This window comes from Panthera pardus, unplaced genomic scaffold (assembly GCF_024362965.1).
Source record: "Panthera pardus isolate Hobbes unplaced genomic scaffold, ASM2436296v1 HiC_scaffold_24, whole genome shotgun sequence".
Lineage (NCBI taxonomy): Eukaryota > Metazoa > Chordata > Mammalia > Carnivora > Felidae > Panthera > Panthera pardus.
In genome coordinates this window covers 29,334,792-29,362,402 of record NW_026526810.1, presented here as the reverse complement: position 1 = coordinate 29,362,402, position 27,611 = coordinate 29,334,792, and the positions used below count along the sequence as shown (strand labels likewise).

At 43.4% G+C, this 27,611-nt stretch overlaps 1 protein-coding gene, 1 long non-coding RNA gene and 1 other non-coding gene across 7 annotated transcripts in view; 1 reads left to right on the top strand and 2 right to left on the bottom strand.

Annotated features, from left to right (window-relative positions):
• The window catches only part of ANP32A (acidic nuclear phosphoprotein 32 family member A), a 40,325-nt gene extending 37,409 nt beyond the window's left edge, over nucleotides 1-2,916 (bottom strand). Inside the window, exon 1 of one of the 3 annotated variants that reach the window (XM_053888915.1) lies at nucleotides 2,810-2,916. In XM_053888915.1, the coding sequence (XP_053744890.1) occupies nucleotides 2,810-2,863 (54 nt within the window). In that variant the 5' untranslated portion in view covers nucleotides 2,864-2,916. Of the gene's footprint in view, nucleotides 1-116; nucleotides 363-1,691; nucleotides 1,845-2,809 lie in introns of those variants that run through there. The other 2 variants (XM_053888913.1, XM_053888912.1) reach the window with 2 other exon arrangements.
• On the top strand, nucleotides 305-23,642 carry LOC128772940 (uncharacterized). 3 transcript variants are annotated; one of them, XR_008417047.1, is made up of 4 exons: nucleotides 305-419; nucleotides 2,886-3,365; nucleotides 7,159-7,326; nucleotides 23,622-23,642. It is a non-coding gene; the product is annotated as an uncharacterized LOC128772940 (long non-coding RNA). The 3 variants fall into 3 exon arrangements; XR_008417046.1 differs by lacking the exon at nucleotides 23,622-23,642 and adding an exon at nucleotides 12,986-18,304; XR_008417045.1 differs by lacking the exons at nucleotides 7,159-7,326; nucleotides 23,622-23,642 and having other exon boundaries at nucleotides 2,886-4,818.
• A 530-nt stretch (nucleotides 23,643-24,172) lies between these two features.
• Nucleotides 24,173-24,279, bottom strand: LOC128773155 (U6 spliceosomal RNA). The gene has a single exon (XR_008417437.1). It is a non-coding gene; the product is annotated as a U6 spliceosomal RNA (small nuclear RNA).
• Nucleotides 24,280-27,611: the final 3,332 nt, after the last annotated feature.

Sequence of the window (27,611 nt, the reverse complement as noted above, 5' to 3'; positions counted from 1 at the left end):
CACAGGCGAGCAGGGCCCCGGCGGCCGCCCCTGCTCCCCAATAACGCGTCGGCGCCCTTCGGGCTCGGCCTCCGGAGGGCCTGGCCTTTGCAAAAATAATAATAATAACACAACACCTCGAGCTCCAAAGCAGCGGGGGAAGCCAGGAGGCCCGCCCGGGGCCGGCCCCGCGCGCCCGCGCCCGGCCCGTGCGCACGAGGCCCGGCCGCCCCGGCGCCAGCCCGCCCGCCCGCCGGCCCGCGCCCCGCGCCGCATGGAGCCCGGCGCCCGCACTCGCAGCCCCGCGCTCGGCGCCGGCCGCGCCATGGGGGAGGGGCGGGGCGGGCCGCGCGAGACCCGGGAAACATGGCTGCTCGTCCTATTTCGGCGTCGCGGCGTGGCCACCAGCCCCCGGATCCGAGTTGGGAGAGGCTCCGAAGGTGGGTATGTGGGGGCCCCCGGGGGGGGGGGGAGCGCGGCGGGGAGGGGCGCAGGGGGCGCTCTCCGAGAGCTATTTGTCTTAAGAACGTTTACAAAAAAATAGTTCCTCCTCCCCCACCCCTTTTGTCCCTCATTAGCAAGCTTTCTCGCTCCCCCTCCTCCCCAAATGTGCAGAAAGTGCCCCCTCCATCCCCACCCGCGCCCCACCCCGCCTCGAGGCAGGGGGCAGGCGAGTGGGCAGGGAGACTCGGAGGCGAGGGGGCGAAGCGTGAGAAATCGCTCCCAGTTCGGCGCGGCGCGCTCCCCTCCCCCAGCACACACTCGGGGAAGTTTAAAGAGCCGGTTCGACCCGCTTTCGATCTCGCTCCCAGTTGGCCGGCCGGGTGGCTGGGGCCGGCCTGGCGAACCGCGCCTCCACACCCACCCGCCACGACCCCGGCCCCCCACTGCGCGCCCTTCCCCCTCCGCACGGGGGGCTTCCGGAAAGTACGCGGGAAGACCGCGGCTCCGGCCCCCTCCCCCATCACCACACCCAGCCCCCAAATCCTCCGGCTCGGGGGTCTAAGCGGGGATGAAACCGGCCAGAGAAAGGCAAACCGCCGGCAAATTGTTCGCGGAAACTCCTGCCTTCTCGGCGGGCACCCCCTCCCCTCCCTCCGCCACCCCCTCCCCGCCCTGCGCGCCATAAGGCACTGCACGTCTACAGTCCACAGCTGCGTTATGGTGGGGGGGGGGGGGGCACAAAAAGGATCTTGTTTTCAAAAGTCTCACTCAGGTTTGGGGGAGGAACTAGAGAAAAGAGGAAGCAAGGCCTGCCTTCGCCAGGGATTCGGGTTTTAACGGGCTGAAGGGGCGACAGGTCAGCGCACCGTGCTACCCAAACTTCCAACTCTGTGGAACCCTGGCCACCGAGGCTGGAGGAGGGGTCCTCCGGCCCGCGCTGCCCGGGTCTCGGAAGGGGCCGCGAGAGGAGCCGGCCAGGGTCTCCGCCCCAGAGCCGGGGTCTCCGCTGAGCCGCCAACTCACATAAAACACTGTTTGAAAGCGAGAGGGAGACAGAAATACAAACGAGCGTTCGAGTAACCCACCCTCACCTTCCCCCTCCTTGGGGGTGGGTTTTCGCCCGAGCCTCCCAGTTCCCATCCGTGTAAGTTTCCTCCGGTCGTACTCCCGCCGCTGCCCAATCAATAACGGCGACCAGAAGGCAAACTCCCATCCCGGAGCTGCGTGTTTCCTATGCCCGCATAAATCTGGACCCGGCCAATACCCACCACGGGCACCAGGTCTGGGCAGCTCGCGTCCTGACAAAGTTTCCCGTGCCCATTTATTAACCAGGCGCCGAATGGCTGCCGAGGAGCCCACCCTGGAGAAAGCCTGGCCGGGGGGCGCCAGGGCTCAAAGGCTGGCATCTCAGCGAGGCCGGAAGGAGCAGGGGCGAGGGGGGACCGGGACGTAGCCTTTGGGTAACTTGCAATAGCGATCGCTCGAGGTGGGGAGGCGCGGGGATTATCTGTGCCTTAGCACGTTCGAAAATCCCTCCCCCCTTCCAATTTATCCTCCCTTCGGAAGGAAAGGAAGAAACATCAGCATCTGGCCCGAAGGTGGGGTGGAAAGAGTGAGGGAGAAAGAGGAGGAGAGGAAGGGAGGCAGAGAAAGGGAGGGAGGGAGAGAAAGGGCGCGTTCACGAACACTACAAAGTTACAAATATGGCTCCCCCGTCTCTCGCCTCATCACTGCAAAGAAATGAAGACGCACTTTAAACTCGAGCCATTCCCAACTCCACTGCAGCCCCCTCCCCACGCGCTCTCCCCGGGGGCCTCGGCCCACATTTATCAGAAACTAAACCGGACTCGCGAAGCCCAAAACTTATTGTGTGTGTGCGAGCGAGAGAGAGAGAGAGAGAAAGGGAGGGGGAAGGCGCGGGAGGGGGGCGGAAGGGGGGATTCATTTATAAAATATAAAACCCCCTTTTTTTGTTGTTAAATCCAGGAGGCAGCCCCCCTCCTCCTCTGCCTCGTTAATCTTTCCCCCAGACGGAGTCAAGGGAGCAGCGAGCTCAGAGGGTTATTTTGCCTCATTCTCTCCGACCCAAACGCGTGCGCCCGCTGGCCCCCGGTGGGTGCACACTCGCACGCACACTCTCGCACCCACACTCGCACACGCGGGAGCACACGCACAGGTAGTCACACACCAAGGGCAGCGGCGGCGGCAGCCGGAACATGCTCGGATGGCATTGCAACCCCCCAACCTTGCAATTCATTTGCAGTCCGACCCCGAAACCCACACCTCCCGGGCGCCCCCCCCTCAAAAAAAAGTGCCTCCCCCCAACGCACACACACACACAAAGTAGGAGAATGGACCGACAGAGATATTTTTGGCAAATGCTCACATCAGAGGGCGTCCTGTTCCGCAGCTCTAAATGAATCCGTTTGTCCATTTCCATCTCTCGCGCTCTCTCTCTGCAGAGGCTCCCGCGCCGGCGGAATTCAATCAATAAACCCCGAACCCACGGCCGCGCGTTTTAGGACTTTGAAGGCTCAACCAGCTCCGCTCGGTTCTCGAGCCCCCAGCACCCGCGGCGCACACTAACCTGATCACGGTGGAGGCGGGACCTGCGGGCCGGCGGATGAGCGGCAACAGCTGGAGCCAATCGCCGCCGAGGGTCTCCGGGCAACAGCCAATGGTGGCAGCGGCGGGGGGGGAAGGGACCAATGGGCGGGCTGCGCAGCCGGCCAGGGAGGCTCAGCCATTTGGTTGTGGTGCCGGAGACGGACCCCTTTAGATTTCGGGGCGGCTGAGGAGCGCGGCGGCTGCTTGGTGGCTGAGCTAGGGGGGTGGGCAGAATGGCGGGGGAAGGGAAGGTGACTGCGCCTCGAGAGCCTAGCCGCTCGGCCTCGCCAGCCCGCCGCCGCCGCCTCAGCGTTTGGCCGGGGGCGGGGCCGCAGGTGCGTTACTCGAGGGGGAGGGGCGCGGCCGGAGGGGTCGGGGTCGGGATCCTCGCAGGGCCGAGGGCTTCGCGGGGACGCCCTGGGCCTGCCCGCATCGCTGGAGCGGGTTGGTGAAAGAGGTGGACGTCCGGCGCGAGGTCTCGGGGCCGCGGGCTGCCCCGCGGGCGGGCTGATGAAAGGCCTGGAAAGAGGGGGGAGGGGTCAAGGGTGCAGTGGGAGGAGGGGCTGGTCATTTTCTGGGTCCGGAGGGCCGAGCGGTGGAGCGTGGCTGCTGCCCTCCACCCCCTCCGCGGGTTCCCACCCCCCGGCTGCGGCTCACAGCCCGCGCGCCCCTTCGCCTCCCGCCTCGTCCTCGTCCAGCCGCGGCCATCGCCGCCCCTCTAATAAACAAGTAAATGAAAGCAAGATGCGTCCACCTTTGGATGACTTTCCTCGCGGTCTTGACCCTCTCTCTACGGAGGGGCATTTCAATTTGCTGTCATGTAAGGTCAGCCTGGAAGGAGCGATCACCAAGAGGCACCCAGGATCTTGTTCAGCCAATAAATGAATGGAGACCATGGATTAAGAGTTGTTGCTGAATATACTGAATATTAAAAAAAAAAAAAAAGTGAAAAGGGAAGGTGCTAATAACTTCTGGTTTTCTGGTCCAAACATAATTTGATGGGCTTTGTAGACCTAGTGAAAGGAAACGGCGCACAGTTTATTCTAATCGTCCACCTGACTCATTTGGTTCAATTTGGGTTGCCAAAGAGGCTCTATTTGGAGCACTTTCTCCAGGTTTTACGGTTTGCTTGCTTTGGGTTTTTTTTGTTTTGTTTTGTTTTGTTTTGTTCTGTTTTGTTCATCACATTAGTTTTTAGACCTTAAAGCCTTCATCCCCACTGGGTTACCTACTTCTTATGGCCAGGCCTTGGACCTTGTCATGTACTAGGTTGGCTGCCTATGGCTGTTAATAAATCATGGGAATTGTTGTCAACAAGGACGGATCCATCGTTACCCTTCCACACAAGTGTTTTTCAGTGCTTCTATTTCTGTGTGTCCACACTTTTCCTTATACACGCCAAGGTGGTTTTTACGTAGGGATACATTGTATTTTATTTTTCAGGCACATGGGTTCAAGGGAGCGATAAAGCAGTATGTATGTTGCAAATTTGAAATATTGTTACATAACACCAATACAGTTTCATTCTTGAGCATATAAAGTTGAGGAGGAAATAGAAAGTGACGGAATGTAAATAAAACGCAGAGAATGCTCACACTGGGGAAGAAACTGTAGTAACTCTGATACTGTAACCTGATGGATTGTAAACTTAAAATCCTACAGCCAAGCATTTTACTCAGTAAATTTTTCTTTCAGATAAAATAATAAGTGGAATTTGAAAAGTGATAATGTTTACCCTGAGTAGCTGGGAAATCCAAAATAAAAATGGAAAGCCATTGTTTTATTTCATCGGGGTAGTAGCGTATAATGTATTTGACTTGTTGACTTAGCCGACATGTTTGTCTTCCTCAGTTTTTATAATCTCGTTGAACTCAGTTTGTGTAGTTGGAATTTATTTATTTTTAAACTGTATTGGCTTTGTTATAGGACATACAGGGACCCTAAATTACCTCTCTTTGCCAGAGTCAGTTGTTATTTCTGGATATAGCATTTAAGGTGGTTTCGAAACAGCTTTTCATCACATACATTAAGTCCATATGATGTGTAGAAGATATGTAACAGAGGAGTACTGAAGGTTATGTTCTATTTGATGGTAAATGCTTGTCTTCAATTTGAATTTTTAACCACAGTTAAGTCCACACTGCTAGCAATGTGATAGGGAAACAGGGCCTTTCCAGAGGACTAATCCTTTAAAAGCCAACCAATCAAATGCAGAGATGTTCCCTTATCCAGCTCTGCTAAACAGAAGCAAATAGCTCACCTTGTCACACAAAGATTGCAGAAGATGACTTGGAAGCCTAAACCCCCGTGAAAGAGAGTTACAGGACAAATTAAGGTTACAATTGAAAAAAATTGTGGTTTGGTCACTAAGTCAAAATATCAAGCAACAATTGTTTTTAGAAGGATCTTTTAAACATTTTGATAGCAGATTTTGTATTGGTGTCAGAAAATTGAAAGAAGGCTTCACTAGATTCCAATCGTACAGAAGTTGAAATATCCAAAAAGTATATATAACCAATTGAATACTTAACTTCCCATCTTCCAACATACTTTTTTTAAAAGATTTTTTTTTTTTAAGTAATCTCTGTACCCAACATGGGCTCTAACTCACAACCCCAAGATCAAGAGACACTTGCTCTCCCACAGAGCCAGCCAGGTGCCCCTCCAACATACTTTGAAAGGACAGACTTCCTCTCACTTCCACAAATAGATTTGTTTGTAGTTTATTTCTAAGAAAATTTTAATGATTCTGACTTTTTCTTACCAAAAGGAAATGGAAATTTCACTCTAAAGCTGAGCCATTTACCCCATGCCACTTGACAAAAAAAAAGAACTCTTAATATTCCTTATTTTATGGAGTTGTTAAATTACATTTCATTGCATAATATAGTATTAAACAAATGCTCTGAATGATTCTGAATATCAGAAGATAGAGTAAGAAAAGCGCATTCTATAGTGGGAGTTCGGTTATAAAAGTTGCAGTCTGTAACTTCTGGAGCTGGATTTGATTCACACTGAGAAGAATAAATGAGCTACAATTCAAAGGCTTGAGCCCATAGGGAGAAAGATGGCCTTCAAGTAAGGAAAGATGTCTTCCTGCCTTCCAGGATATTCTAGAATGTTTTTCCTTCAAGAACCATTCCAAATAAATGAGCATCCTATGTTCTCTAAGAGGTCTGATCTGAGCAATGGATGTCTTAGCTTCTTGATACATGTTAGAAAGTACTGTTTTGTAAATAACCCACAGTAAGGCTGCCGCCATGTAAGCTCATTTGCCCTTGCTTGGTGTCCAAAGATGGAGGCCCTCTGGTTAGCATTCTTTTTAGGAGTTGAACGAATGTATTCACAGTTCAACTTTTTGTTCTTCAGCCTGAATCACATACATTGGAACCTGGCCATTGTACTTTTTCACCTACATCATGGTTCTGCTGCCTGGACCCCAAAAGACAATGATATGGAAAGACTCCAGCTTAATTATGTTCTCTTTTGTCTTTCTATATAAATAGCTTTTAGAAATGTAGATTATTCTTTTGAAATCCATGGTAACAAATGTGAAGACTACTGCATTTTGGTTTGAATAGCAAAAGACTGTTGAGGTCCAGGATCTAAAAAGTTAACTATTAATTCTTTTGCTTAATAAAGCATTGAGTGGTTTTATTTTTTAAATTATTGAACAGTTACTTTTTCAATGAGTTGGGCATAGAGAAAAAGCACTGCTAGATGAAAAGTCATTCCATGTGATTTTTAAAATTAAATTAATAGTAAAAATTTTAAAGCCACCTTAAGGATGCTTTATTTTGAAAAGGAAAAAAAAAATCAACATCACCTGCACACTAGTTTGGAAATCACTAGAGTTTTTTTGAATCCGATTCTTAAATATATTTATTAAAGATAATTCAGGGGTTGTAATAAGAGAAAGTTGATTACCGTTCACCAAGAACACCAGAACTATAAGCTCTGGTGTCTGGTATTAAAATATGACTAAAAATAGATGCCTTAAAGGCAAATAATGGAATGAGAAGCCATTAGAACAAGACTGTGACTAAGGGTAAGCTAGGCTGAAAAAAACAGAAATGCAATTAATTTCGAACTTACTATTTGTTTTATTTTATTTTTTTCCTTAAGTAGACTGCATGCCCAGTGCTGAGTCCAACATGGGGCTTGAACACACAACCCTGGGATCAAGACCTGAGCTGAGATCAAGAGTCAGATGCTTAATCGACTGAGCCACCCAGGCACCCCCCTACTCATTTGTTTTAATCTATCTGCAGTTGAAGTTTGCCACTGAAGAAAAAGGTACTAAAGTCTATTAAGATATAGGAGGTAGAGAACAGACTTTCTAAGAACTTTTAATATTTTTAGTATTTGCCAGTAGTGTTTGTAATTGTAAAAGTTCATAGCAAAACTGTCCTCTCAGATTATCTCCTTTGTGGCAATAGTTTACTATTTGTACCTATAAGTAATTATTTTAAAATATGAACTCTATAACTCTTCTTGAATTGGAGATCAATTTCATGCATTCTGAGAAATTAGCCATTTTTAAATGAATTTCTAGTTGAAATAGCAGGTCCTCAGGAGAGTATACCTATACCCTAAATTTTCTCTGGAATTCCTGAATCCCAGCAACTTGAATCTAAAAATTATGCCTTTATTTGCACATGACCGAACAAAGATAGCCATGTTAGGTATTTGAGGACTTTTACCCACCAGAGGAGCACAGGCTTTCCCCTGCTAGATTAGTTCTGTCCCAAGAATTCACCTGAAATCATGTTATATGCCTTCACTTCTCTCCTTTCTCTCTCTCCCTCTCTCTCTCTCCCTCTCTCTCTCTCCTTCTCTCTCTCTCCCTCCCTCTCTCTCTTTCTCCCTCTCCCTCGGCAGAGAGAGAGAGAGAGGAGAGAGAGAATTCCAAGCAGGCTCTGCCCTGTCAGCAAGGAGCCCGACACCGGGCTCAAACTCACAAACCATGAGATCATGACCTGAGACAAAACTAAGAGCCAGACTGAGCCACCCAGGTGCTCTTCTACATATATTTATTCGAAGGGAACTTGAGTTGAGTGTGACAAGTATTCTTTACTAGGCTAGACTAACTCATTATGTCTGTGTTTCTTTTCTCTTCTTTTTTTTAAAATTTATTTTTAATGTTTATTTATTTTTGAGAGAGACAGTGCGAGTGGGGCAAGGGCAGAGAGAGAGGGAGACACAGATTCTGCAACAGGCTCCAGGGTCTGAGCTGTCAGCATAGAACCTGATGCGGGGCTCGAACTCACAAACCGTGAGATCGTGACCTAACTGAAGTTGGATGCTTAACTGACTGAGCCACCCAGGTGCTCCTGTGTTTCTTTTCATATGGAGAAGCAATGCTATAGATGAGGCTAAATAGCAGGCAAACACCAAGCCTGTGGATTGTGGTGTGTAGCACTTTTTATAACAGCTAAAGAAAGAAACAATATATTCATGTGCCCAGGAAAAAAGTTTGGGAGAGTGTGCCAGAAAATGTTTCAAATATTTTTTTACAAAGTTTCTCTATGGGTGATGGGGTTACAGTGTTTTCTTGTTTATGTTTTTTCAGTTGATAACTTTTGCAATGAGATAAAGTTATTTGTAATGGAAATATAGGTATAGCAGATTTGAGGGATGCTTGTGCTAGTTGGAATTCTTGGCTGCAGACAACAGAAGCTTTCCCTGACCCGTGCAAGCAGAAAATAACTTCATATAAGGCTATCACAGAACCTAAGCAGAACAGGGTCCGGGAAAAGAGCAGGAAACGGGAAGCTGGGCAGCCTGGGATTGCCAAGATGGTGTTCCATGTATAGTCTGCAGAGGAACCCCCCCCCCCCCATACCTCAGAAGTCATATCTGGACTGTGGACTCTGCCCTCCTCCATTGCTGCAAATGATCTCTCAGGAGCCTCCATTTTTGTGTCACTCCCTCAAGGTTCAGAGCCCTTGGCAGGAATATTTGCAGATGTCCCGGCTATCAGGGAAAACGATTATCTGCCCTCTTTAGCTTCTACAGTGGGATGTGTGACCCTGCCTCCTATCTGTTTCAGGATTCTGCCCAAAGAGTATTCTGACGTGAGGTGACCAAAAGTAAAATCCACTAAAGCGTTCTGGTTGAATAATACTGTGAATGTTTCTTAATGACCCGAATTACCCCTGTCTTAGCTCCTCTCTGGCTCTCTACTACTTACCAGGAAAAGACTTGCTATGGTCTGAATGTGTTTCCCCCAAATTCACATAATGAAATCCTAATCCCCAAGGTGATGATATGAGGAGGAGGGGCCTCCAAGTAGGAGGTGACTAAGTCATGAGGCTGGGCCTTCAGGACTGAGATTAGCGCCCTTATTAAAGAAGACCCACAGAGCAACTCAGAAGACGGTGGTACCTGATCTCAGACTTTTAGCCTCCAGAACCGTGAAAAATAAATGTTTTCTTTTGTTCCTAAACCACCCAATTTGATATTTTTAAAAAAATTTTAAGTGTTTATTTTTGAGAGAGAGAGACAGAACATGAAGGGGAGAGGGGCAGAGAGAGAGGGAGACACAGCATCCGAAGCAGGCTCCAGATTCTGAGCTGTCGGCACAGAGCCAGACGCAGGGTTTGAACCCACAAATCGCAAGATCATGACCTGAGCCGAAATTGGACGCCTGACCGACTGAGCCACCCAGGCGCTCCCCAATTTGGTATTTTGTAGTAACAGCCCAATCAGACTAAGACAAGACTGCAGCATCTTCCTAGGGTCAACCTAAAACAGAGCTAAAAATCTGAAATCCTTGATTCCCTTCATTTCCTTTCAAATGCTTCCCTGTCCAAATCCTAAGCCATAATAAGTGATATATACGTGTGTGTGTGTGTGTATATATATATATTATTGTTCATGTCAATGAAATACTTAACCAAAACAGAGCTGATGATAACTCTGGGACTTTGAGACGAAGGATCCCAGTAGAGATATTTGATTTTAAGTCACAAGGAATTTAGTCCTGAGGAACACACCAAAGATAGGAGTGATCTACGTGTTATATTTCATGACTAAACGCAGCAATCTCTGGATATCTAGTGATCTAAGATCTTGAGTAGTGATGCATTACTGGCAGTGGGTTTCAATGCACTACTCTGAGCACAGGTTCAGGCTCCAGTGCAGAACTAAGCTGAAGTGGATGAGATTTGTTGTAAAAATTTATGGGGAGTAGGCAAGTGGTCACAGGCTAAGTAAGGGATCATAAAAGGATGCAGTCACTTTAAGGACAATTTTGAAGAAAAAAATGCTGATGGTGAGAAAAAATGTCAAAACCACAAACACATCAAAGAGGCCATATTCCTGGGAACAGAGAGGAAGGCTCTAAAGGATCTGCTGATAGAAGACATATTAATCCTGGGGTACTGCCTCTTTCCTCTTGCCCCCCATCTTCTCAGGTCACTTAGCATAGATTGCTTTCAGTGAGAAAGAGCAAATGATAACCTCGCAAAGACTCTGAACAATGATCTAGGCATTCAGCTGTTTTCTCGTTTGATATTTGTAACTATTAAAGCATGGCCTAACTGTTACACGAATAGAAGTTCCTCAGGAATGGCAATAACTTCTCTCCAGAGAGGCAGTGCTAAAGATGCTGTCCGTTGACACACAACATGCTCTTCGTGACCAACTGCTTTATTTATTTAAATGTAACATTTACTCAGATGATTTGATGCAAATTGTGGCAGGCTACTAACTATTCAACAAAATCTATTTCCTCTTCTTCCTGGACACAAAGTTTGACTATGCTTCCCAGCTGCCCTAGTAGTCAGATCAGGCCATATGACCGAGTCTTAGGCAGCAAAGCGTTCTGAGAAGTGACGCTTGCCGGTTTGAGGCCTTATACCTCCCATGCAAGCCAACTGAGATGAGGGTGACAGTGACCTTAGTTAGAAGCCTTGTATTGTTCTTGAGGGTGGAGCCTTCCGCAGCTTGGGTCTCTAAGGAGAGCTGGTCTACCAACCTATTCACTTGCTAATCAAGAGATAAACTGTGGCCGAGACAGCAACTTCCATGGTGCTGGGCCATTACATGTTTGATCTATTTATTATGCAATCCTATGCTAACTAATACACTAATAAAGTTGCTTTTCCTGTCTTAGTTTTCTGTCCATTTATGATTTTGTAGATGCACTGCAAATTTGAAACATTTATTATTGTGTTTGCAGTGTATCTTTGAATCATAGGTTCTCAGAAGCACCATAAAGCAGGCATAAAAGAATTGTGTTAAATAACAAGGACTTAATGAAGAAAAGACCATTGTAAGAGAGTCTACATAAATGACACACAAATATCTCTTTCCCCACATATAATGCTCGGTTCATAGTAGGTGTAAAATAAATGTCTGTCATCTCATCAATAAATGAGCCTCCCTCGCGAGCTCCACACTGACATCTCCATTGCCCGTGAGACAGTTCCAAACAGCTCTCCTCAGGAACATCCACAGAACATTCCCCAAACTAATCTTCCCTGTCAGCCTCTGCCTGCTTTGCTTCCACCAAAATACCATCGTGCTCCTCACTCTCCTGTTTCTGTCCATCGCACCCTTGGCGTTGTCCTCTGTTGACTCACATAGCCAAACGGTTGCCCGTCTTCTGAGTCTGATTTCCCAAAACTCTTCGTCCCTTTCACCCATTTACTCTACGCTAAGAGTGCTTGACCCAGCTCCTGTCTCCTTCATGTCGACGTTGACCAGATGCGACCTAAAGTTCCCAGGCTTCTGTTTTTTCCACCAAAAATGTTTCAAAAAAAGTGTTTTAAGGACCAACATAGGATTACCAAATTTTACTTTTGCCAGATTAAAAAAATTTTTTATGGTTGAGAGATGTATATACACACACATACACATACACATACATACACACATATATAAATATATGTTTATATATTTTCTTTGTCCGTTCATCCGCTGATGGTCCCTTAAGTTGTTTCCATGTCTTAGCTAGTGTAAATAAGTCTGCAGTGAACATGGGCATTTTTCATTTATTTATAGACTTTTAAAAATGGTAATGTAGGGAGGACTCATTCAGAATATAGGGGAGTCCTTCACATTACATATTAATTTTATGCAAACTCACCACAGTGTCCAAGACTTTCTACCCACGTAATTGGAAACTCTCCTCAGGGCCCTCGCTTGCCCTGAGGTCCCAATATCCTCTTATGGCCAGATGAATGTTCTGAGCTGTGGTTACAATACTCCCATGACCAACAGCCTCTGGCTCCCGGTGGCCTACACCCTCCCCCCCTCAACACCCCCCCCCCCCCCCCCCGCCACAGCCTGGCATTGAAACTCCCAACAAGGAGATCCCACACTACCTTCTCCCTGTTCTCTCTAGTTTCCAAACAAATTGGACCTTCTGCTATTCCTTTCTTTTCTATCTTGCACTGTATGTTTCTCCCAGCTTACATATTCTTTTATTTAGTTTTTGCACCAGTCAAAATTCTACCCAGAATTTAAGACCAAATTTGATGCCACTGCTTTCGTGAAACCTTTTATGATCCACCCAAACAAACAAGATCTTTGCTCACCTTGACCTTCTGTAACAGGTCAAGGGCAGCAGGGGGCTGGTGCCTCCAGGTGCTTTTTTATTGACCCCTCCCACAATAAGTCCCCGAAGATAAGAATAATGTTGAACACATTTTTGTTACCCCTGCCTTACTGGAGCATTAAATATTCGGTATATATTCAGTAACTAAATAAATGTTTTGAACATACTGGGCACCCTATTTTTAAAAAGCCCCTTTGACACATTTCAATAACTTTACTCTTCAGTGTCAAGTAAATAGCAATTGAAACGGATTGCTAAGTAAAGTATTCTTTCTAACATGAGGGAAGCAAGAATAAATCCTTGTTTCTATGAGCATAACACAGAAGCTTTCCTACTATAAAATTTTTATTTTAGGCTTCTACCCAGGAATTGTCTTGTCTTTTATTTTAGGTTCCCACCCAAGGATTGAATTGTCTTAAAAGCAATTCGTAAGAGAGATGGGAATTACAGAGCTCACTAACTCTAATTTTGTGTCTATGCCAATTTTAAAGAGGATACACAATTTTCCTTCCTTTGGGTTTTGCATTCTTCAAAAAGCAAGAAGGAATGAGATGGCAAAGCTCAACGACGTGAAACCATGAAACTCCTAGAAGAAAACATAAGGGGTAAACTCCTTGACATTGGTCTTGACAATGACTTTTTGGATGTGACACCAAAAGCAAAGGTGACCAAAGCAAAAATAAATAGGTGGGACTACATCAAGCTAAAAAGCTTCTACACAGCAAAGGAAACCATCAGCAAATGAAAAGGCAACCTACAAAACGGGAGGAAATATTTGTAAACCATACATCTGAGAAGGGGATAATATCCAAAATATATAAAGAACACATACAACTGAATAACAAACACTCCAATGATAAAAAATGGACGGAGTGGGGTGCCTGGCTCAGTCGGTGGAGCATACAACTCTTGATCTCAGGGTTGTGGGTTGAAGCCCCACGTTGGATGTAGAGATTGCTGAAAAATAACATCTTTTAAACAAACAGATGGGAAGAGGATCCGAATAGACATTTTCCAAAGAAGACCTACAAATGGCCAACAGGTACATGAAAAGGTACTCAACATCACTAAATCATCAGGGAAATGCAAATCAAAACCACACAGAGATATCACCTCACACCTATCCAGAAGGTCTAGTATCGAAAAGACAAGAGATAACAAGCGTTGGTGAGGATGTGTGAGGAAAGGGAACCCTCGTGCACTGTTGGAAATGTGCATTGGTGAAGCCACTATGGAAAACAGTATGGAGTTTCCTCAAAAATTAAAAAAAGAGCTACCATATGATCCAATAATTCCACTTCTGGAATATATCTGAAGGAAAGGAAATCGTTATCTTGAAAAGATATCTGTACCCTCACATTCACTGCAGCATTATTTACAGTAGCTAAGACATGGAACTAACCTAAGTGTGCATCAGTGGATGAATGGAAAAGAAAAATGTGAGATCTATCTGTTTATCTATCTATAACTCAGTCATAAAAAAGTAGGAAATTTTGCAACAACACGGACAGAACTTGAAAGTATGCTAACTCGTTGTAAGTGGAATAAGTCAGACAGAGAAAGAAATATTATATGATCTCACTTATGTGTGGAATCTTAAAAAAATCAAAGTCATAGGTACAGAGAATAAGATTGTGGTTGTCGCAGGGAGGGGTCAGGAGGTTGGACAAAATGTGTGAAGGTAGTCAAATGGTATAAACTTCCAGTTTATAAGTTCTGGGGATTTATTGTACAGCATGGTGACTGTAGTTACTACTGTACCATATATTGAAAAGTTGCTAAGAGAGTAGATCTTAAAAGTTCTCATCTCACACACACACACACACACACACACACACACACACACACACACACAATTGTAACCATTTGTGGTGATGGAAGCTGACGAAACTTACTGTGGTGATCATTTTGCAATATGTGCATATATTGAATCATCATGTTACACCCCTAAAGCTAATACCATGTTATGTGTTCATTATATCTCAATACAACCGGGAAAAAAAAATTCTGATTTTTTTCAAAAAGAGGGAATGAGAAGACAAAGCTCGTCTGTTTCACTCTCCTTTAACAGCTGGAGTTCTGAGCACTTGTGCTGCCATGTTCTGTCTCTGACCAAAGAAATCTAATTTCCACCTCTCATGGTCTATAAATATGAACATCAGTATGTCAGTGTTGCAGGCTTACTCCAATTATATGAACAGGAAATTTAGCAAAGGTGAGGATGAGTATATTTGATTAAGCTATTCATTGTTTTATGGAAGGTGTGAAAATAAAGGACTTTCGACGTGGGATTTGAATTTGACAGAGACTATTTGGTAAGAGGCTTTATGTGTTTAGCCTCACACTAGAGTGAGAGATGAGAAAAAACAGAACGGTTCTTTAAATTAATTCCTTTTAAAAAATGAATTCTCTTGACTTCCAGCTCTAGTTATGATTGAGTGTCTGACATTGGACTCACCTTCCTGCTGTAAACAACAATAGAAGCTAGACAATTGTATAAGACAACAACTGCAGGCTTTGAACAGAAACCAAGGCAGGGTTATTACCCTTCAGAAAAGGGAAGCGCATGAGGTCAGCCTTGCATTCATCCCAGCACAGGGACGTGGAGCCCAGGCAGGGAGCAGCAACGTCTCTGGGCAGAGGAAATAGAGGTCAGAGCGCAAGCCCTCTAACACTGCTGGGTGTGGAGGGCAAGGTGCCTGGGAGGAGGGAGTTGCAGAGAAGGAATCCTCCACAATTGCATCCAAACTTCCTCTGAGTACTTGGCCCACTGGTAAGCTGTGTATGAGCAGGGCAAGACTCCAGGAGACCCAGCAGGGAACAGTTTCCAGGAGGTGATTGCCAAACAGATTTCAGAGGCTTCACCATCAGGGGAAGGAGACAGGGGAGGTTAGGCCCAGCCTAATGCAGAATGTATAAACATTCATGAATACGGAGGCACGCATAGAGACCCCAGAAAGGTCACACCCCGGGATTGAGGACCATGAAATATCAACATGAACAGAAGTTTGGAAGTAGTGGATTCCAGTCCACGTGGAGGACTTGGAGGGGTCAAGTCTTCAGTGGGAGAAGTAACTGCGGATGTGGTAGAAATAGCAAGAGAACTGGAAATCGAAGTGGAGTCTGAAGACGGGACTGAATGGCTGCAGTCTCAGGATAGAACTTAATGGATGAGGAGCTGCTTCTCATGGGTGAGCAAAGAAGGCGGTTTCCTGAGATGGAATCCACTTCCGGCGAAGATGCTGTGAAGATGGTTGGAATGACAACAAAGGATTTAGAATATGACACAAAGTTAGTTGATAAAGCAGCAGCAGGGTTTGAAAGGATCGATTCCAATTCTGAAAGACTAAAAGATAGATTTCCAATTTTGAAAATGCCACGAAACAGCCTCACATGCTGCAGAGAAATTGTTTACGAAAGGAAGAGTCAGTCATTGTAGCAAACTTTGTTATTGTCTTACTTGAAGAAATTGCCACAGCCACCCCACCCTTCAGTCATTACTGCCCTGATCAGTCAGCAGCCATCAACATCAAACAAGACCATCCACCAGCAAAAAGTTGATGACTCACTAAAAGCTCATGTGATGGTTAGCATTTTTTAGCAGCAAAGTATTTTTTACTTAATGTACATTGTTTTTTAGACATGATACTAACTGCACACTTAATAGACTATAGTGTAAATAAGCATAACTTAATCTGTGCACTGGGAAACCAAAAAAATCACTTGGATCTTTATTGTTTTACTCACTTTATTGTGGTGGTCTGGAACTAAACCCATAGTACCTCTGGTATGCCTATATACTGCAAACTATGAACATTGTGAGAAGATTTAGCAAAGACCTAAATAAAATGAAATGTGTAATGGTCATTGAATAAAAAATTTGATATTATTAAGATGGCAGTTTTCCCCAATTTGACCTATAGATTCAACGTAGTCCTTTTTTTAAAATTTCATTAAATTTTTTTAATGTTTATTTATTTTTGAGAGAGAGAGCGCGCACATGCACAGAAGTGGGAGAGGGGCAGAGAGAGGGAAACACAGAATCTGAAGCAGGCTCCAGGCTCTGAGCTAGAGTACAGAGCCCGATGAGGTGCTCGAACTCACAAACCATGAGATCATGACCTGAGCCAAAGTCGTACGCTTACTTCACTGAGCCACCCAGGCACCTTAGATTCAACACAGTCCTAATCAAATTCCCAAGTAACATTTTTTTGGCTAATCAACAAGCTGATTCTACAATTTATATGGAAACCCAAAGGACCTAGCAGAAACAATCTTGAAAAAGAAAACAAAAGTGAAGGACTTACACTACCTGATTATAATGTTACAATAATCAAGTACAACAGGGGTGTTGGTATCTTAGTAAACTACAGATCAATGTAACAGTATAGAGAATACAGAAACAAATCCACATATATACAATAATTGTTTTTTGACAAAAGATTCAAGGTCATTCATTAGAAAATGAAAATCTTTTTTAACAAAAAGTATAGGTACAACTGGGTATCTGCATGGAAAAAAATAACCTTGGCCTTTGTCTCACAGCATAAACAAACATTAATTTGGGGTGGATCAGAGATCTAAACATAAAATCTAAATTTTAAAGCTTTTAAAAGAAAACACAGAAGAATATCTTCATGAGCTTGGAGTAGGCAGATATTTTGGATGGAATACAGAAACACTAGCCATAAAATTAAAACTCATAAGTTGGACTTCATAAAAAGTAAAAATTTCACCATTAAGATAATAAAAAGGCAAGCCACAGAGTGGTTGAATACATTCTCAATGTATATGTTTAAAAAGGACCTGAATCCAGAATATATGAAGAACTCTCTCAAATCAAGTAGACACCTGACAAAAGAAGATGTACGAATGGCCAATAAGCACGTAAAAGAAGCTTATATCATTAATCAGAGATATGCACTCTAAAAACATAAAGACTATGTCATACCCTATAGAATAATTAAAATTTAAAGGACTGGCAATAGGTCCATACCCCTTGCTCTGTCCCTTCACTTTCCAAATGATTCAGTCCTAAAATCATTATGTGGAACAGAGCAAGGTAGGTGCCACATGATGGAGATTTGGGGGAAGGGGCAGCCTCATTGGGTTAGAACAGTGTATCAGGACTCTAGCAGGGTGAGGGGGCAAGCATGTTTAGGAACAGTTCAACATGGCATATTAGAGCATAAGCAACTTGGGACAGGTGCTCACACAGAGGGAAGCCCGATATTAGATGTCAGAGGCTGAAGAGGAAGAGCCCAGAGTCCATAATGGGAGATAGCCTAACATGGGGAGTTAGAGCCTAAGCTGAGTGAGAAGGTATCCATGTGAGGGTGACCCAGCATGGAAGTCAGAGCCTAAGTGGACTAAGGAGGTCATCCACTTGGACAGGTGGCCCAAAGCAGGGTCTCAGAACCTGAGCAAGGAGAGGAGGGTATCCTGGTAGAAACAGTGAGAAGGGTGACCACACTGGGGAGGAGATAGCAGTGGACATGGGAGATTGGATATATTCAGTGTATTGATCAAATAAATGAATATAATGATAACATATGTCAGAGAAAAGAGCTAAAAATATGGAAAGTGGAAAAACAAAAGTGAACCCCACCATATGAGTTGTGTTAAAATTGGAAGTATTGGTGTAGACTCATGGTTTTCAATCAATGTAAAGGGGGTATGGAAATAAACATAGATGTAAGTGTGTGCATAGGTGTGTGTGTGTGTGTGTGTGTGTGTGTGTGTATGTATCCATCCACGTATTCCCTAGTTTTCTCCTGAGAGAGGCCTTGGAGCAGTGATATGCTAATAACAATGAGCACATGAAGTGCCTAAATCTTGGTTTCTAAATACCATCTTCCATTAAAAGAAACAAAGACTCCTTGGATAAATGGCTGATTCCAGAGGTAGGCCGAAAAAGTTCACGGCAATAGTGAATGTTCTTGTGCCAGAAAGCAGAGAATTGTTCCAAGAATGATAGGGACATTTCAAAAGGACACAGAAGTCACTTTATAGGGCCAAATATGGTACAATTTGAGTATCAAAAGAAACAATGATAGTAAGAGATTATTACCTACTGAAGAACATTGGAAAACACAAGTCCATGCGGATATAAATTAATAAATGAACAAACTGAAAGTTTGCAAAGCAATTAGTTACCTAATATCAGAGTACTTTCCTACAAAAATGTAAATTGCAAAGAGAAAAGAGTAACTTTATATTGGAGAAGACATGTAGACGCCACCTTATTCAAATGATCAGAGTCAATATTATCAGTAAGGACAAATTAAAGTCATGTACCTTCTATGATAATCTTGCCAAAGATGTATAACATGGATACAATTATGAAGAAACATCAAACGGCCCCCAAATTTGAGGCCATTCTACAATATAATTGGCTTGGAAACTTTAAATCTTCAGGGAAGGCAAGCTGAGAAAAGTTCCCGTTTAATGAAGACTAAAGAAATTTGACAACTAAATGCACCATATACTTTTTGAACAGGATTCTTTTACTAGAAAGAACATTATTAGGACAATTGTTAAAGCTTGAATAGTGTCTGAGGATTAGATCGCTGCAGTGCACCAAGATTAACTCCCTAATTTTGATTGTCATGTAGAAGAATGTCCTTGATTGTGTAAAATACACACGAAAGAATTAGGGGAACATGGAGCATCACGTTGGCAAAGGAAAATGTTCTTTGTACGGTAGCTGCAACTTTTGTGACTGTGCTACAACCTTAACAAAATATATTAAAAGTATGATCACACACACGTACAAGATAAGATCGAGTTTTGGCAAGGATGTGGATCAGCTGTTCCCTACTGTGGGTGGATGGTTAAATGGTACAGCCACTTTGGAAAAGTGTATGTCAGTTTCTTACAACATCAATGTTACACCTACCCTATGCCCCCATAATTCCACTCCTCGAAGTGCCCATAAAAAGTCTTTTATTAGAATGTTCTTAAGCAGATTAATTTGACATAGCCCCCAACTAAAAGAACCCATGTGTCCATCAATAGGTGAATGGATAAATAAATTGTGATTTATCCACGCATTGGAAAACTTCAGCTATAAATAGAACTGCTGATACACAGAATAACGTGAATGACTCTCAAAAGAATTATGTTGAGGGGTACCTGGGTGGCTCAGTCAGTTAAGCATCGACTTCAGCTCAGGTCATGGTCTCATGGTTCATGAGTTTGAGTTCCGCGACCGGATCTGTGCTGACAGCTCAGAGCCTGGAGCCTGCTTTGGATTCTGTGTCTCCCTCTCTCTCTCTGCCCCACCCCACCCCCCTTGTGCTCTCTCTCTCAAAAGTAAACATTAAAAAAAAAAAAAAAGAATTATGTTGAGTGAAAGAAGCCAGACACCGTCAATTTATACTTATGATTCCATTTATATTTAGTTTAAGAAGAGTCAAAACAAAACCGAAGAAATTGAAATTAGAATAGTTATTGTTTTGGAGAAATAAAGATTGACTGGAAAGGGACAGGAGAGAACTTTTTGGGTGCAGAAATGTTTTATAGTTTGATTGGCTGATGGTTATATGTGCATATGTATGTGTCAAAACTGATCAAACTGTACATTTAAGATCTATCCATATTATTTTTATAATCTATACCTCAATTTAAAAAGCTACATTTAAAAAAATTCACCAAATCATCAGCAGTGGTTACTCTAAGGAGTGGGATTCTTTCATTTTCCACATAGTGCATTTCTGAGGTGTTTGAACTTTCTTCAACATGTATGTGTTAATTATTTAAAAGAACCACATTTAGAATCCAAAAATATAATTACATAAAGGTAGGATTTGTCCAAAGGGTGCTCAAGCAACTAGGTGTTTCAGGAGGAAGTTAAGTTAGACCTTCTTCTGTAGTATACACCCTGCCCCCAAGTTCAGGTAAGTGAAAGAGGTAATTAATGTATAAAGTCAAGCCATAATTTTAAATCAAGCCATAAATAACAGAAAATAGAGGTTAGCCTTTATTTCTGAATGGCAAATAAACTAATATTGAAAGCAATGTTAGGAACTCTAAAGGAATAGATTTTTGCTACACAAAAATATTAAGATACATAATAAAATTATATGCAAACAAAATTAAACACAACAGGAAGTTGGGGGAATTTACAAAAATACAGTGTTTGACAGATTTATAGGCAAAGCATGTGAATTCTAGCAAGGAAGGAAGAATAGAAGGGATGAAGGAGGGAGGAAAAGAGAAAAAAGGAAGGAAAGAAAGAAAAAAGGGAAGGGATGAAAGAGAGGAGGAGAGAAGGGAGGGTAGGGGAGGAGAAAGGAGGAAGGAGGGGGAAGGGAGGGATAGGAGTTAGGAAGGGAAGGAAGAGGAGGAGGAACACAATGGCTAATCAACAAGTGAATAAAAACTAAACCTGAAATTTTACCTATCCAATTAGCAAACATTATTGTTACATTCTAGTATTTGATGGCAGGCATAGGCAGGCAAGACAAATTCTTGGTCACTACTTGTAGGAGTGTAAATTGCTATATTTCCGAAAATCAATCTAACAATGTGTATTCATAATCGTTAATATGTTTATATTCTTCGAACCAGAAATAACACTTTTTGGAATCTTTCTAAAGGAAATAATCATAAGAGTCACTCTTTTCAGGATTATTCATAATTGCCCAAATGATTTTAAATAATAACCCAAATGCCAACAGTATGGGACTGATTCGTTATGTCATAGGATATCTGTTTGATGGATTATTATTCTACCATTAAATAAAGCTTACAATGAGTTTTCAACAACTCTTTTTTTTTTACGCTTTTTTTTTTTTTTTTTTTTTTTTTTTTTTTTTTTAGTGCTCATGATAAATTAAGACCAGCAAGGCTGACTCCAGTTTGCCTCCAAAACAGAAATTTCCCACTGGTGCAAAAACACTGTCTCTAGACACACCACATCCCCCCCTCATTATATTGTAAATATATTAAACGTTAAATGGTACCTCTGCCCCATATGTACTATTCAGGGTTTGTTCAGGACAACACAAGCCACTTCACGTCTTCTGGGTCTACAGGTTTAACACAGCAGTAGGGGTTTACACGGTCGTTGGACGAGCAGGGAGGGAGCAGAGCTGGGACAACTGCTGCGAAGGCACAGGTGGACGCTGGAGGTCTCAGCCGGAAGCAGGGGTTCCCCGAGAGCTTGCCGGACAGCCTCGGTGACGCGCATCTGCTCAGCATCTGGCTGTCACCACCTCTGGAGAATAACAGGTTCCCTTTCCCTTCTACCTGCCAAATTTCCCCTGAATTCCTTTCATGCAAACGCCAACCTCCAAGTGGGGGCATTCTGGGAAATGTAGTTCCTGGCTGCTCTGCATTGCGGAAAAGGGGTTGGAGGGATGCTGTGCTGAACAGTCTATCTGGCACTAGGTACCAAGTCCGAGGATTGTCCTCACACTCACCTGTTGAGTCCGCAAGTAGTCAGGAGGCCACAGGCGTTAGGGTTGAATAAAAAAAGAATTTGGATTAGAGATAACAGAAGTTGAATTATATATTTTCTTATTAAAATAGCTCATTTTTTCACACATGAGGCATTTCTAGCTCATTTTATTACAAATTGGCAAAGCAAAACAAAGCACCAAGCTGTATGAGTGAAGCCAATTTATAGATCCTCTTTAGAAAAATTAGAAAATGGCATTAATAAAACTACTCAAAAAACTATTCAAAACCCTCATACACTGGTAGGAATGTAAAATGTGGCAGCCACTGGGGAAAACAATCTGGCAGTTACTCAAAAAGCTAAGCATATTACTCAAAAAAATTTGTAGGGTCGCCTGGATGGCTCAGTCGGTTAAGCGTCCGACTTTGGCTCAGGTCATGATCTCGCAGTTTGTGAGTTCGAGCCCCGTGTCTGGCTCTGTGTTGATAGCTCGGAGCCTGGAGCCTGCTTTAGACTATGTGTCTCCCTCTCTCTCTGCCCCTCCCTCACTCGTGCTCTGTCTCTGTCTCTCAAAAATGAACAAATGATAAAAAAAAATTTTTTTTAATTTTTTAATCTTTAAAAATAAATAAATAAATAAATAAATAAATAAATAAATAAATAGGCACCTGGCTTGCTCAGTTGGTAAAGCATGTGACTCTTGATCTCAGGGTTGTAGGTTCAAGCTCCATCCTGGATACAGAGTTTATTTAAAATTAAAAAAAAAATATTTTCTCAAAGAAGTTAAGCCTAGAATGACCATATAACCCAGCAATTCCACTCCTCGGTGTATAGTCAAGAAAAATATAAATATATGCTCAATATGCTCACACAAAAACTTACACACTAATGTTCATGGCAGCATTTTTCTTACAAGCCAAAAATGGAAACAAGCCAAATATCCACCAACTAACTAATATACAAGCCGAATACCCACCAACTTACTAATATAATGACTTATACTAATGAATAAACAAATGTGGTATATCCATACAATGGAATACTGTTTGGCCCTGAAAAGGAACGAAATACTGACACATGCCAACACGGATGAACTTTGAAAATACTATGCAGTGTGACAGACATAAAAGCTATAGGCTTTATTGTATCCTTTGTATAAAATGTCCAGAAGAGGGAAATGTATAGAGATAGAAAGTAGATTCAGTGCTGAGGAGAAACGGGGACTGGAGAGCGACTGCTGGCAGTAATTGCTAGTAATCGCTAATACCGGGTTTCTTTGGGCAGTGATAAGAATGTTCCAAAACTACAGGGGGTGACAGCTGTATGTCTCTGTGAACACACTACAAATCGCTGAGTTTGCAAAACTTGTGGCAAAACATACATAAAATAAAATGTATCATTTCAACAACGCTCAGGTGTATGGGTTCTGTGGCGTTAAGCACGTTCCTGTCGCTGAGCAACCATCACCTGCATCCATTTCCGGAACTCTTTCTGTTTTGCAAAAACCGAAACTCCGTGTCCCATTAAACAATAACCCTCCGCTCTCTCCCCTCCCAGTCCTGAGCTGGACTTCTTGAGGGTCCTGGTGTAAATGGACTCGTACTCTTTATCTTTTTGTGACAGGTTTATTTCACTGAGCGTGATGTCCTCACGTTTCATCCATGTTGGAGCATGTGGCAGAATATCCTTCCTTTTCAAGGCAAGATAATATTATGTTTATCCCTTCATCTGTTGACAAACACTTAGGTTTCTTCCATTCTCTGGGTCTTGTGAATAATGCTATGATGAACATGGTTGTTTAAATGCCTCCCCCCCCCCCCCCCCGCAACACCCTGCTTTCAATACTTAGGAGTATATACCTAAGACTGGAATTGCTGGGTCATATGGAGGTTCTGTTTTTAATTTTTTTTAACGTTTATTTATTTTTGACAGAGAGAGGGAGAGAGACAGAGCATGAGTTGGGGAGGGGCAGAGAGAGGGAGACACAGAATCAGAAGCAGACTCCAAGCTCCGAGCTGTCAGCACAGAGCCCGATGTGGGGCTCAAACCCACAAGTGGAGAGATCATGACCTGAGCTGAAGTCACCCAGCTCAGTCACCGACTGAGCCACCCAGGTGCCCCTCTTATGATAGCCATCCTAACAGATGTAAAATGGTATCTCGCCGTGAATTTTTTTTTTTTTTTTACAGTTCACAAATTTGTGTGTCATCTTTGTGCAGGGGCCATACCAATCTGCTCTGTATTGTTCCAGTTTTAGTATGTGTGCTGCTGAAGGGAGCACTCATTGTGGTTTCGATATGCATTTTGAATTATTCGCTTTTTAAGGGGTAATTTTATGGTATGTGAATTACATCTCAATTTAAAACAACTATTCATTGAGAGGCCTTGTGCCCTGAGCATACCTAATGTCCGGATCTTGGCTTCTATGTTTCTTCACTAAAAGAAACCTGATCTGTGGTGGAGAAAGGACAAAGTGAGCCTGGGATATTAAGCAAGGAAGTGCTTAAACAGGGATGCGGCCTGTCTAAAGGACACTGGCCAAATTGGGGACAGATTGAGCATCAAAATGAGTAAGGACTACACTTGATTGTAAAATATGGCATAAATAACAATCCATGAATTCATGGCAATAGAAAGGGAGAGAAAGAGAGAAAACAGTGATTCTTTATAGAGGAGTCCCAGCTAATAGACGTAAAAGGAATTAGAGAATTTAGAAATCACCATTTTGCAACTCCTAACGAAATAATTGGTTCAAGCAAGGGTTCGGTAATAGGTGCTAGAACCATTAAGTGAACAACTATTAGGAAACCGAATATTCACATGGTGGGATCTCCCAGATTACTTTTAATTACAAACGGAAACATACACCTTTGCAGTGGAGAAATCTGGCAATTACTACTTTAAACATGCGGTCAGTTTAAACATCATGAATGGTAGAAAAACTTGACCTCTGTGCTTCCGAATATGACGCAGTAGTAAGTATACAACATCAGCTATTATTCTTACTAAAATGTGTGGCCTGAATGTAATCAGCCTTCTCTAGACCTGATCTTCATTTTCCAGGAATTCAGCAGATAGTGGGACTATTCTCTAAGACAGTTCACCTAAAATCTTCAAAAAGTTAAGGCCATTAAAAAAAAAAAAAAAGGAAAGAAGCAACAGCAGCAAAGGGACTGCTGTAGATTAAAAGACACTGAGGAGGGGCGCCTGGGGAGCCCCTGGGGGCACTCAGTTGGTTGAGCCTCCAACTCTTGGTTTTGGCTCTGATCATGATCTCACGGTTTGTGGGGTAGAGCCCGGCATCCGGCTCCGTGCTGTCAGTGCAGAGCCTGCTTGGGATTTTCTACCTTTCTCTGTGTTCCTCCCTGACTCACGCTGCCCCTGTCTCTCTCAAAATAAATAAATAAACTTTACAAACAAAACAAAACAAAACAAAACAAAACAAAACAAAACAAAACAAAACAACCGAGGAGCACCCGGGGGGCTCAGCCTGTTGAGCATCTGACTTGGGCTCAGGGACCCTCTGTTCCCCTCTCTCTGCCGCCCCCCCCACCCCCCAGCTCACTCTCTGTCTCAAAAATAAACCAAAAAAGACACTTAAGAGACCTAATTAAACAATAGCAGCAACAACAAAACTTCACACCTGTTCAGTAAGGGTCTATTGCTGGCTGCATGTAGATTTTGCAAACTGGTGTTAAAATTAGGGAGGCACATTATCACGCTTTGGTGATAATCTAAAATACTTATTATTAAAACTTGTTAACGAATGGAAATTTTCATGGCAAATCTCTTTCGTATTCCCTCCCCTATGGGAAAAGAAATCATAATCACAGAAATGGCTGCCCTTGAAAGTATGTAATACAGCATGTGCTTCAAGATATTTGTATGATTTATCACTAAATCACAGATTCAGCATGGAAGAAAAGAGAAATGTACAGACAACTTCTCATTTCACTGAGCATGCAAACCCTTTCCACCTGTTAACATCATTAACTGCAGTATGGGCCACTATAACATAACATTTCCAGACAAATGGAGCTTTTTAAATAGCACTGCCCAATGGAAATATAATGTGAGCCACAAATGTAAACCCATGTATAATTTTACTTTTTTTAATAGTCATGTTAAAAAAAAAAGTAAAAAGAAGTAGGCAAAATTCACTTTAACAATATATTTTACTTAACCCAATACATTCAAAACATTATAATTTCACTAAGTAATCGATATAAAAATTATTAAAAAGACATTTTACATTGTTTTATTGTACTGCCCTTGAAATCGGTATATAATTTGCACTTCTCGCACATTTCAATTTGGACTGACCACATTTCATACACATATAAGTTGGACAGTACAGGCCTAGAGTATAAATACTGAGATACTGAGTCTAAACAGAACTGGTTTTAAGTGCTACAAATGAGCAGTGTCAAATACAAAACTTTTTCCTAATTATATACATTTGATTTGCTTTTGCACTAGAAATTTTTTCAGGGATGAAAAAAAATAAGCCGAAAAATTCTGTTAACCAACCACGTGACTAATATTTTTGTATTTAGGGTAAAAGAGTGGAAATAACAGTGGGGGGGGGGGAAGAGCCTCCAATTTTATACATACACATTCAAAGTCATTAAACACTAAATTACCTTATAATGCAGTTTACCCAGAGTATCTGGATGCAAGGGACATAAATGTTCCAAATTCTCCCGCCAAGCCAGCCTTAGTTATTTTCCTCTTAGGTTTCTACCACCCAGACCTTAATACACCAGCACCTGGGCTGATGCAGTTTCTCACAGCCACTACCTGCCTCACAGACACTACCAGATCTGTCCTCCTCTTCCACGTCCCCCGCCTCACAGACTGATGCTCCTGTAGGTGCAGCATCCTTCCAGCCATCCTGGATGGAAGGTTTCTGTTACCTGGCTTAACCCCGTCTTCCCATCTTGAATGCCATCCACCTTCCCCCAGTAGCCCAGGCTTGCCCTTGATGTTGCACTTTCTATCTCCCCTCTATCTCTATGCTCCCCTCCCTCTATATCCCCTCTATGCTCCCCTCCCTCTATCTGGCAAGTTAAGTCCTAGCTGCCTTTCCCTTTCTGGTATAAATTTCAAGTCTTTCAAGGAAGCTTAGCTGTCCTGCCTGCCAGCAAGCTACTCTCACCCCTTGTGACCACACTGAGTTGCCTGTTGTCCACTGCCATTCACTCTCGTGACCGTCCCCAAGGGTATCTTACCTTGCTTGTGAGCCCGCAGGGCCAGATCACTGAGTGCTGCAGTTTGTTGCCTCACACTGGCCTCAGCCCCCTGCATGGGGCTGCAGTGGGCACTCAGGTATAGAATTGCCCCCTTCCCCTGCCCCCGGAAGCCTTCTCCACAGTTCACAGATGCCTACAAAGTCTGAAGACATGCATAATTCTTACACTTAAAAACATATGTGTGAGACTCATGGCTACTTTTGGACAGAGCGAAGATCAGGGCCTTGGAAGATATTTGCCCCTTGTGCTATTCTTAGTTTTTTACCCTGTTGTGTATCCACCCCTGCTGCAACGTGACTTTGCCGCTCCTCCTGTCGAGAGATGGACCCCACTTCCCCAGCCTTGAATCTGGGCTGGCCGT